Source organism: Grammomys surdaster, unplaced genomic scaffold (genome assembly GCF_004785775.1).
Source record: "Grammomys surdaster isolate TR1022 unplaced genomic scaffold, NIH_TR_1.0 255, whole genome shotgun sequence".
Classification (NCBI taxonomy): domain Eukaryota; kingdom Metazoa; phylum Chordata; class Mammalia; order Rodentia; family Muridae; genus Grammomys; species Grammomys surdaster.
Genome location: NW_021604696.1, coordinates 8,246,127 through 8,258,232, shown reverse-complemented (window position 1 = coordinate 8,258,232; position 12,106 = coordinate 8,246,127). Strand labels below are relative to the sequence as shown.

General features: G+C 47.3%; 1 protein-coding gene across 2 annotated transcripts in view; it reads left to right on the top strand.

Moving 5' to 3' along the window:
* Positions 1-12,106, top strand: part of Aff3 (AF4/FMR2 family member 3) — a 459,969-nt gene that overhangs the window by 412,316 nt on the left and 35,547 nt on the right. For both annotated transcript variants that reach the window (XM_028775378.1, XM_028775377.1), the window contains 2 exons: positions 2,555-2,744; positions 10,357-11,433. In XM_028775378.1, coding sequence (XP_028631211.1) covers positions 2,555-2,744; positions 10,357-11,433 — 1,267 coding nt within the window. The remainder of the gene's footprint in view (positions 1-2,554; positions 2,745-10,356; positions 11,434-12,106) is intronic.

Genomic DNA, 12,106 nt, shown 5'->3' with positions numbered 1-12,106 from the left:
TGTGTCTCTGTGTGTGTCTGAGTATGTGTGTGTGTATGTATCTGTGTCTGAGTGTGTGTGTGTATGTGTGTCTGTCTGTTGTACTGTGTCCCATCTCTCTGCTGAGGGTTGGGGAAGTACCAGAAGGATACAGGACAAAGTCTGAAATGGAGAGTGAAGAGTGGTTCCCAGGATCCACTCTGGGTACCTGGGTGCTGCTTACCACTGGGAGAGGGAGTTGGGAACCAGGAGTCCGAGGTCTTTTCCCTTGGGGTGCCTACGCAACAGGCAGAGATGGAGAGAGGGATCCCAGGATGAGCAGAATCCAGTCTGATTGGGAGCCAGGGTCAAGTGTACTGGAGGGGCTGGAGGAGAGAAAGCCTTCCTTGGGAGCATCTCTTTAATGGAAGGCCTTCCCCCGCGGTGGTCCTTAGTGAAGCAGTTCTTTGAGACAATCCTTGCTTGTTCATGTTGCTTTATTTGATGGATGTATATACATACATTTTATTCAGAGTGACTCAGGGATTATATATCTTTTGGGGGGAACTAATACCCAGGAAGGGAAGGTCACTGACTGAAGACTCAAGGCTCTCTAGATACCTCATTAGCATAGAGAAGAACTCCAGGTGTTACACTATGTGACTGAGCCTCCATGGTCCTCTCAGTGGGGTGTCATGGTTACAAGTTCCAGACCAGGTACAGAGACAGTTAGGACTGGCTCCACACCTACCGGTCTCAAATCTCTGCAATTCCTGGGATGTGAGCTCATTCGACCTTATTAGTTCTTATGCCTGTCTAGTAGCATGGTCCCTCATATGTGTGTGTGTGTGTGTGTGTGTGTGTGTGTGTGTGTGTGTCTGTATGTCCATCCCAGTGTTTTAGGAGGCCACCCCCCCCAAAAAAAAAAACTATTACTGTGGATCCCAGATGTTTATGTTAGCTGAATCCAAGTCCTGCCCCACCCTTCACACACACCTCCATTCAGCCAACTGAAAGGTAGATTTTCATCCTGAGGAAAAAGATATATTTTAGTCCTTTGAGCATGAACTATTCCTTCACCTCTCTGTCTCAAAATCTAAAATCTTTCCCCAATGCCAGACACCAATGAGAGGATGAAAACAAAAATCTCTGCAGCTGAGACAGGCCTTGAGACAGCTGAGCCTGTGCTTGTCTGATGCTGAAGGATTTGGGCAGATAGTATATGTGGATGGTCGGTGCATGACACTGGCAGGAAGGAGTGAAAACCAATGGAGTTGTTTATGTTTGAACTCCAGTTTCCCCTAACTCCAACATTCAGAAAGGTGCTTTTTATTGCCAGAGTCCCCAAGATGGCTTCATTCCTGTGGCTTCTATAAGAGAAGCAGAGACTATAGTATTTCCCTCCTCCCAGCCTCCACAAAGGGGAATTTGTGAAATTACCCTTACACAAAATTCTGAGATTTAAGGGATGGGTGAAAGGGGTCCTATACCATGTCCAGCCTTCTTGGCACTTGAAACCATAACCCTAAGGAGCTCAAAAGTTACATCCTCCATAGAAGTTAGTCCTGCTGAAGCTGTGGTCACAGTTGGGAAGTGCCCAGCAACTCTTTGCTAACTCAGCACTTAAAAAAGTGACCAGCATTTTCTGAGTTTAGAATTTAACCTCAGAGAGACACATCCGTGAATGTTTCAGTTCAAGTTACGTAGATGGCCTGGAAAAGGTTGAATAATATGTGAGCGCTGGCATTTTCTTTTTGACTTATGCACTCTTTGGACGTGTGATAACTAAATTTTTGTGGCTGGTGAGTTACCATTTGAAAGTACGGATTGAACTTTCCTGTTGAAAATATAGAGAGGACATGGCAGATTATAGCACGTGTCTTAACTATCAGGTGTCAGCCGAAGATGCCGTTCCTTCCTGTTATAGGAGTGATTTTTTTTTTAATGTTGTGAAGCATCATCAGTTCTTTCATGGGCTCAAAAGCTACTGTTCACACACCATGCCAACATCCATAATTACCACAGCACTGGACGCTACAGTGGAAAACAAAGAGAGAAGCAAGATGTCTAACTTTTGACAGTCCCCACATCTGTGGAAGCTTCCAGCAGCCATGAAGGCTCACAGCAGAACCCTGTGGCCTTTCTGCAGTTTCCTTGCCATTAGACATTTTCCTCTAAAGCAAAAACAGAAAGTTATTTTTTGACAGTTTGCAAAATATTCTGAGGTTTTTGGATTCTCTTGAATCTGTATGGGTTTTTAGAGTCAGACATGCATTTGAAAAGCTGTTCTCAGAACAGCAGCGACCTTGAAATAAGCCAACGGTACCACACCACCTCCCTCTAAGTAGCCACGCATCAAACCAGTGCCCAGTGCCCAGTGGGCACTGTTCGCTCTCAGTTTATTTCTGAGTCTAATTTTGTCTGATTTTGGCTGCTCTGGGCCTTGATGGTTGTCCCGAGTCCAGGTCCTGTTTGACAGATGTGTTCAGTCTGTGCCTCCCCTTTCCTTTGCCAGGATGGCAGCCTGTTGGTGTTTCCTGTTTGCTCATTTGGTTTTCTTTCCCTTTCCTTCTTGGGGGGCCTGGTGGACTGGCAGCTCCGTGGTCCAGCAGACCAACTGTAGAGGTTCTGCGCCATCCAGCAAGGGCGGCAGCAGCAGCAGCAGCGGTGGCAGCAGCTCCTCCAGCGACTCAGAAAGCACTTCCGGCTCCGACTCCGAGACGGAGAGCAGCTCCAGCGAGAGCGAGAGCGAGGGCAGCAAGCATCCGCACTGCTCCAGCCCCGAGGTAGGCTGCAGCCACTGGCTTGAGGCCTGAATCCCCAGCCCTGGCTTTCATCCTGCCTGCCTACCCACCCTCCTGCTGTCCTCAGCCTGGAACAAGCTGTTGGGCTCAGGGTCTCGGCTCTATTTCCTACCGTGTCCTCTCTTCCCTGTCTCATGATGACACTGCTTCCTTTCAGATGCAAATCATCAGCTTTTACTGTCTTAAAAAAAATGCTATTCGGCTTCCAGAAATTTCCACGTATGCTATAAACATCACTGACAGGAAATAACCTATGGCTGGGGTCTCTTCCCCTCAGGGTCATCCCAGGCAATAACCAGGCAGAGAAGTTTGTCACTTGGGAAGTGTGACCACCCGTAAATCACAGGCCAAAGAGTTTTATACATCAGGCATGCTTAGAATATTACCTTTCTGCAGTTTGTCACAGATCAGAAGAACAGGGGCTATAAATATTAATAAAACCCCCTTTATTGTGTTTTCTTTGTGAAAATATAAAGGGGAAAATTAGCATCCACCTACAAATAATAATGAAACCTTTTACAGCTGTGATCGGTATCTGAAGAGAAGATTTAGGTGCCTCATATAAAAACATTATAAGGTACCAATAAAAACATTGCTGTTTCTACTTTCAGTGGAAAGGGGATATAAACGGTAATTCAGAGCCCAGGGATTCTTGGCTGAGGGCAGAGACCCTCGTCCTTAGACCTGTGAAGCCGAAAGTGTCGGCTTTGGTTTCTAAATAGTGAATAAAAAAAATTTCCCCCTGAGAATATAAACAATTGCTGTCCCTGTAGATTGTGAGGTGAAAGGCTTTGCTCACACCCCTCTGTGACATCTAAGGGGCCAGATTCCTAAATATGCAGACCCACTCGTGGAAAGTCCAGCAGTGTAAAGGAAGCACTTTGTTACAGCATCCACACCCAGCATCATCCTGGTGCCACACGTGGAAATAGTTATGTTCTGGTTCCAGGTTCACAGAGGGTTCTTCACACCCCTGCCAGGTTTTGTTTTATATTCCCACAGCCTCCTTCCCTCCTCAGCACCTCTCTGCTTCAGGCAAAGCTCTCCATTCATCCTAAAATAAGCTTTCTCCCTGGTGTTTTCTCTCCTCTCCACAAAGTCCTCTCCTGTCTGCCTGGCTCTCTGTGCATCTGCCTCTATTCATGCACATAAGAGCAAAGGCTTCAGCAGCGCCAACCGATTCATTTTAACCTGGCTCTTCCCAGAGACTGAGCCACAATCCCTCCCTCATTATTCGTTTATGCATTCTCTGTTCATTCAAAAAACACTTGTTGACCAGCAGGCCCAGTACTTGATGTTGGCCTGGGAACATAGCAGTTACCTGACAGAACATGTCCTGTCTGCCCAGAGCTAACATTCCCTTGGGTGTTATTTGAGACAGAAAAATATAGGAATTAAAGAGAATAAAATCCAGGAGGTAATTGGACTTTATTAGTGTCCACCTTGTACTATAATTTTTTGAGAGAGTTCAGAATGTTGAATTATAAGAAAGAACAGAGCTAAAGTTAGAGGCATTGTTGGGATACTTGCCTGGCAGGCACAAAGCCCTGGGTTCAATCCCCATTGCGGGAAAGGGAAGAGGAGAGAAGGAGGGAGAGCAGAGAAGATGAAATACAGCTGGTACTGGGTCCCAGGACAGTGCAGGAGCAGGGGCTGGGGATGAAATGAAGGGGGTGGGGTCCGTGAAGTGCCTCCTGTCCAGGTTCCTCTTTGTGACTTCGCTGGTTAAAAGTCACAAGTGACAAGTCTTGGTTTCACATGAAACTGGAATCCTGGGGCTCCTGGGTTTCCTAGAGTTTTGCTTGAGAATAGCAGGACACTCTCTAACTGCATCAAAGCCTGGAATTACAGGCAATGGATAGAGGTTCTCCTCGTTTCTTTCTGAAAGTTTCTGAGGTCCCTGGCTAAGGAGGTGGGACCTCTGAAGTTTAAGTTCTTAGAGAGCATATGAAGTTTCCACTTCCTTCTCTGTATAGAGAGATGGCAGACACTGAGTCATGTTGAGCACACTCCTCAATGTCCCTCTCTGCTGACAAGGGATATATACTTGTTGGAATAAGAGTCGGATTCTTTGAGCCTTTTTCCCCAAGGGAAACGTAGCTACACGGCCTGTAGGAAGGAACAGTTTGTAGGTAGATGAACATCACAGTGCTAGATAGCAGCAAGACTCTGCTTCCCTAAGAGGTGGCTGGCCTAGACTGCCTGTCAGACAGCATGGAGCCCTGTATTACAAGCCTCTCATTATAGGTCAGCTCCGGATGGCCACACTTCTCGGTCCACTCCTCAGACCCACTTATGCCGCCTCAAAACAAACAGCCTTGGCCCTCACTTGTCTTCCAGACCGCCCTTTCATGGGATGAGAGGAAGCAGAAGCATCCATGTTCTGCTGTATAAGTCTTCTTCCACTGTGGCAGTGCTTAGGAAACGCCATGTGCCCCACTGAAGCCCCTCAGAACTGTTCTTTAAGGACATGATTGCTGAAAGCCACTTCATCATATACGAATCACCACAGCATGGCCAGGCCATGTTGACAAGCCTGCACAAGAAAGCCTGTCAACATGCACATCACTGTGAATCGCCTCTGGGCTGGCCTATGCTGGACTGATTTTTTTTTCAGTTGGTTCCCAGGGGCTTTCCTGGCATTGGGCATTGGCTCATTCATGCTAGTGCTTCTCGGGATTGGAAGCTGCCTTTCCATGCCATTGCCACACTGGGTTTCCTGACCCAGGGTTGCCAAGAGTCCCTATAGAAAGACCCTGGTCATATCATATGAATTCTTGGATGAAGTGGGTTAACTCTGTGTCCTTATATTGGATAGCTCCCACCTAGATATTGTGCTAAACCTTTTTTCCACTTGTGGCTATTCCCTAGCGAATCTGACCGTAATAGATCTTCAAGGAAGACTTTGAACAGAAAGTGCATGTTAGAAAAGAACACTACAAATTCCTCTTTACAACCAGCAGAAGAAACATGAAGCATGTTGCTCATGCTAATGGATGCACAGCCTCTTGTTACTCACATTCCTCTGGGGCACGTGGTAGTGTGTGCCATAAAGTAGATGGAGCGGGATGTGCATGGAGACCTTGTATGTGAATCAGGCAGAAGACCAACCAGGGAAAAGAGCTGTAGCTGTGCATACAAGGCAGCGAACCTCCAGGAAACAGACACAAACCCTGGGCAGAAACCTCAGTAATACCTCAGGAAATGGGGCATCACCAGCGCATGGTTATAGGGTAGGATTTGAAGTCTCAGGCTTTGTCTTCCCCTGATTACCTGTTATTTGAGATAACATGATCAGAACGACCTCCCCTCCGATGTGGTAGCTTACTCTACAGCGTTCCTCCCTAATCCGTGAGGAACAGAGGTATATGTAGTTCTTTTGTTAAGAGCAGAAGCATAGCCGTCAAGCTTACAGACCTGACATGACCACTGCAAGGTAGTAAAAAAGACCTGGCCCTAGCCTGAAGGCAATGTGGACGACGTTGAAGCTACAAGTCACACACCCAGGAAACAAACACTGGGAAGACTATGCTGTTTGGTGTAATAGAGGCCAGCAGGCATTGTTCGCGAGAGTCATATTTTCTCTAAGAAGTCCGTCTAAAGCTCTCATTTTAGGTTCAGGATTGACATGTCTCAAAAGATTGAGATCCTTTCATAAGGTTACTCGGAGAGTGCTGGAGGGGGGAGAGGAAGCATCTTGTGCAGAGAACCAGTCCACATACCACACACCTCTGTACCCCTGGCAGGCAAGTATGAGGTTAGTCCTGCCTGGGAACCAGCCTTGGCATCTCAGGGAGCCTTCCTAAGCCTCATCCACAAATTACAGATAGCATGTCTTCTCTGTAAAGATTAAATTGGATGATATATGCAAGGTGGGAGGCATTTTGTAGGTGCTCTAGCCGTGATAAATGATTCCAGGTTGATGGCTCTTGAATGCCAGACTGAGAATTTGGGTTTTGTTTAAGAGGCAATAGGAGGTTATTGGAGACCCTTGAGGAAGGGAATGTGATTTAGTGCTGTGTTGAAAATGATACTTCACACTGATTCATTCAGCTCTGAAGTACAAGGGGGAAAAAATGACCCCAGAGTGCACCTGGCAATGGGCCCATCCTAAATGTATGAAATTCTACAATTCACTATCAGTGGTCCTACTCTGAGTCCCAGCGTGGCTCTTCCCATATGCATCTGTGTTTGCGTTCCAAACAGACTTCTGTGTTGCCTCACAAGAGCTAAGAGCTGTGGAAGTCCTGGGGAGACGCGGGACCAAACACAGCAACAAGCTAGCATGAGTTCTGTGCTCTGCCTAGTGGTTGAGTCCTCTCTGTTACACACATTCGTTCTGTGAGGCCCCTTCTGCTTCCATATACACTCCCTTAGGGACGCTGAAACATGACACAAAGCACTTAGGGGAGACAAATTTGGAGGCCATGGATGTTTGTCTTCAAATTAGCTTTCAAAAGGCTGTGGCCGCAGCTCCATTTGTAGACTGCTTGCCTAGCATACCTGAGGCCCTGGGTTCAATTCCCAAGACTCTATAAACCAGGTATATATAGTAGCGCTCACTTGGAACCCTAGTCCTTGGGAGGTGGAAAAAAGAGGATCCTAAGTTCAAGGCTATTTACTAAGTTCAAGGCCAACTAGATTCTGTCCCTTGGCAAGAAGTTGTTCTGGTCCTGTCGTCCCATTTGCTGCCGTTGCAGCCTAATCCAGGCATCCTCTGCTTCCCTTTCTCTTGAGAAGCCACAAAAACAAAGAGAAGATCACATAAACACTCAGAAGTAACAGGAAGGTAATAGCTTGAGTACCCGAATCCAGATGCTCTAAAATCTGCAACCTACTAACCGCTACCATGAGACCACTTGTGGAAAACCCCACAGCAGAGCCCTCGGTTGCATGTACACATTAAAGCTGCACAAAAGTACCACCAAAGGGCGGGGACAGTTCTGCAAGTGAAGTGTTTGCTGCAGGAAGGTAGGTAAGGAGCTGAGAACCAGAGTCACAGAAAGCCAGGCATGGTAACTCATGTCTGCAAGCCTAGGCTTTCTTCAGTAAGATGGGAAGCAGACACAGGAAAATTCACAGGAAAAATCCATTGGAGGAAGGTGCAAGCCAGCTAGCCATGGGCAGAGAACCTGTGTCAAATAAGGTAGAAGACGGTTACTGACACCTGAGGTGGTCTCTGATGTCCACATGCATGCTGTGGTATGTATACAAACACGCTTAGGCATGTATACGCATGAGCACACACATGCATGCACACACATACCCATGAGCACACACACACAGATATTTTGAAGGGTAATGATTCTACATTTATTCTTAGGTTCCACCTCTAAATGATTTCATAATTATATACAAATATTCCAAAATACAAAAATAACATAAAACCCAAAGAACTCCTGGCATTTGGAATAAGGGAGACCCGGCTGACTGATGTCAGCTGCTAAAATTGACCAGCAGGGTGTCCCTGCCCCCCACCACAGCTGTGGTCGATGACATGTTCACTCCACCCCCTGATATTATCAGAGGCTTCCCACCTCCCTGAGCCTTGTGCCCTCACCGCCGTGGGCCTGTCTAGCATCCTAGTGTCTCGGTCACAGCTCTCCCCTCAACCACTTAGGTCTGTAACTACAGCCAGGGCCCCAGCTCTGCCGTCCACGTGCACCTCATTATGAGAAAATAAATCTTGATATGAAGGAGGTTATAATAGAAACGTCTTTGTCTCACAGAGAAGAACCTGACTGATTCTGCCTCTAGGCTTTTGACTGAAAAGTTTGAAACACAAAGCTAAGAGGCCGGAAGTAGAGATCGGGGGTGTTGCTGGTGAGTGTAAGGCCCAGTGCACCATCTCAGTGATAAATGATTAACAGATTAGTGACAGGTAAGTGATAGATAGGTAGACACAGACAGACAGACAGACAGACAGGAGATACAGATGAGTAGGGTAGGTAGATATGTAGGTGGGTAAGTAGATTGATTGATGATAGATAGATAGATAGATAGATAGATAGATAGGCAATAAATGATGAGTAGGGTAGGTAGGTGGGTAAATAGGTTGATTGATTGATTATAGATAGATAATAGGTAGATAGGAGATCAATAATGAGTAAGGTAGGTAGATAAGTAGGTGATAGGCCTGACTCAGACAGACAAACTTTTTCTAGGCCAGTAGTTCTCAGCCTGTGGCTCATAACCCCTTTGGAGATGAAATGACCCTTTCCCAGGGGTCGCCTAAGACCATCAGAAAACACATACATTTACATTGCAATCCATAACAGTAGCAAAATTACAGTTATGAAGTAGCAATGAAAATAATAGTGTGGTTGGAGTCAGCACAACATGAGGAACTGCATTAAAGGGTCACAGCATTAGGAAGGCAGAGAACTTCTAGTCTGTGCTCCTGTCTGGTCCATAAAGTAGTGAATGCCACGGATTCAGAGAAAAGAGACCAGACAGAAACATTAAGAAAATAATTACTGTGATTCTTCAAACGTTTGACCCATGTCATTCTGAGCCACAGATTGGAAAGCTATGTGAAGTTCCATGCCTCTCAAAAGGCACCATTTCTATTTATTTAATTAAATCCTAGCATTACAAAAGTGGGCTTTTATTAGAAACCAACATTCTCTGTGAAGTCTTTATTTTTAACCTGTTTGGAACACAAATCCTTACAGACGCAGCTCAAAACTGTAAACCTCTTAGAAGACGGGTGTCAACTCAGCCTTTCCTATTCTGTTCCTGAGAATTCCGTTCACTCTCTACATGAGCTGATCTGTAGGTCGGAGTTTTAAAACTGTGACACCCATGGTTTGCTCTAAGTTAGAAAAACTGCCTCCAGGAACGGTTTCTAAGTCTCCTGTGTCCAGACAGTCCTATCAGAGCATGGCAGAGCTGGCAGAAGCAGGGTGGGGGTGGACTCAGTCTGCCAGGGCTTACAAGGCACACAGGGCACCTTTTTCAATATTGCTGCTTTTGTCGTATAATATCCGGACTTACTTGCTTCTCTGCATAAATTGTATACTAATGAGGGAGTGGGCCTGGGTTCAGGGTTCAAAGATTTTCCCAAAGGTGACAAGTCAAGATGATGATGATGATGATGATGAAAGGAAGAAAGAGAAAAAGAGAGAGCGCAAAAGAAAGAGAGGGAGGGAGGGAGGGAGGGAGGGAGGGAGGGAGGGAGGGAGGAAGACATTTTAATGTTCAGGACCTTCCAGTTAAGTTCATAGAATCTCAGATGTAATCTCAGTTTTGGGTGCATACATGCAAATATACATGGGCTGATATATCTGTATACACATAACTGTTTAATACTTAGAAGTCCTAGGGGTGAGCTGGGGAGGTTTGGTGCTTTTCTGTAGTTTTATTAAGTGTAGTTGAAACTGCTTCGTGGATACGGAGAAGCCAGGAGCCAGCTGGGCTTCCTCTGTACCAGCAGAGCACTGCCCCACATACCTGCGTTTCCATTTTGTTTGTTGCCAGCCCATTCAATTTTCTTTTGCTTAGCAGAGAATGCCAAGATCAAAACAGCCAGGGCACCTTTCAAGTGAGCCTGTTACAAAAGCTGTGTTGTTTGTCCCGGGTTTTCTGTTTTCAGGCCGAACCTGCGTCCTCTAACAAGTGGCAGCTGGATAAATGGCTAAACAAAGTTAATCCTCACAAGCCGCCAATTCTGATCCAAAATGAAAGCCACGGCCCGGAAAGGAATCAATACTACACGCCGGTGAAAGATGAAGGACAAGACTGCGGGAAACTTCCCGAGATCTGCCAAGCCAGCCTGAGGGACAAGGAGCTCAAGACCGCCTGCAAGGAGGAGCAGCGACCGAGGACCGCAAACAAGGCCCCTGGTAGCAAAAGTGTAAAGCAAAAGTCCCCACCCGCTGCGGTGGCTGTGACCGCAGCTGCACCGCCGCCTGCGGTGCCCAGCGCACCCACGGAGAGCGCGCCCGCGCCCACCCGCAGGTCAGCAGGCAAGAAGCCCACCCGGCGCACCGAGAGGACCTCAGCAGGGGAAGGTGCCAACTGCCACCGGCCGGAGGAGCCAGTGGCCCCAGACACGCTGGGGGCGAGCGTGGTGGGACCCCTAGAGCCCCCCAAAACCAGGCCCTGCGGTAACAGCAGGACAGGCCACCGCAAGGACCTGCGCTCCTCCGTGACCTGTGAGAAGCGGCGCACTCGGGGGCTGAGCAGAATCGTCCCTAAATCCAAGGAGTTTATTGAAACAGAATCTTCGTCTTCCTCTTCCTCCTCGGACTCAGACCTGGAGTCAGAGCAAGAGGAGTATGTCCTGTCCAAGGCTCCGACCACCACTGGGAGCGAGCAGCGGCTGAAGGAGGCCACCAGCAGCAGTAGCAACAGCACCTCCCGGGCTTCTGTGGGCTCCATCAACGCCAGGACCACCAGTGACATTGCCAAGGAGCTAGAGGAACAGTTCTACACCCTGGTCCCCTTTGGCAGGAACGAACTACTTTCTCCACTGAAGGACAGCGATGAGGTCAGGTCTCTCTGGGTCAAAATTGACCTGACCCTCCTGTCCAGGATCCCAGAACACCTGTCCCGGGATCCTGGGGTCTTGAGTGCTCCTGCAGCCAAGGACGCTGATAGTGCCCCAGCCAGCCATGCATTAGACACACCTGCTGAAAAGACTTTGCCAAAATCCAAGAGGAAACGCAAGGTAGGCCTAGGGTTGGGAGGAGCAGTCTCTGTCTCTCTTTGCACTGGAGGGCGAGGGGTAGATCCCAGATAGTAAGCGGCTGGTCCAGTCTGTGGGTGGCTGCCGTCGTGTGTCCTCCAATAACTGCATAAGTAGTTGTTATACACACGCAATAAGAACGTACCGTAACACCTTATAGCTGTGGGTACTGAAGCACTGCCCCTGGCCTGAAGAAATGATTATTCGGGCAAGATTTACTGAGTGTGCAGATGTAGGCCGAATGCAGGGGAAAGGGGAGGCTGATTAAATAAGTGACTTGGAAGTATCATTTATTAGACAATCCTCCTGGCCAAGACAAAGGTATTGCTCATTTTGGAAGGGTGTGTGTCAAAGGCATCGTCTCTCCCAGTTGCAGCCATCTTTATTATCAGCAAAGGAATTGATGATGATACAGGCACAAAACGTGTTTCTTCACATAGTAACATTAAACACCTTATCCCTGTAAAGTAGAACTTGAACCTTGGAAAAGAAGGACCACTAAAGGGTCGCTACTTCCTTTGTTCTTAATACATATGCAAAGGCTTTTTTCAATGTTTTATGTGCTCAGTGTGTGTGTGTGTGTGTGTGTGTGTGTGTGTGTGTGTGTGAGAGAGAGAGAGAGAGAGAGAGAGAGAGAGAGAGAGAGAGAGAGAGA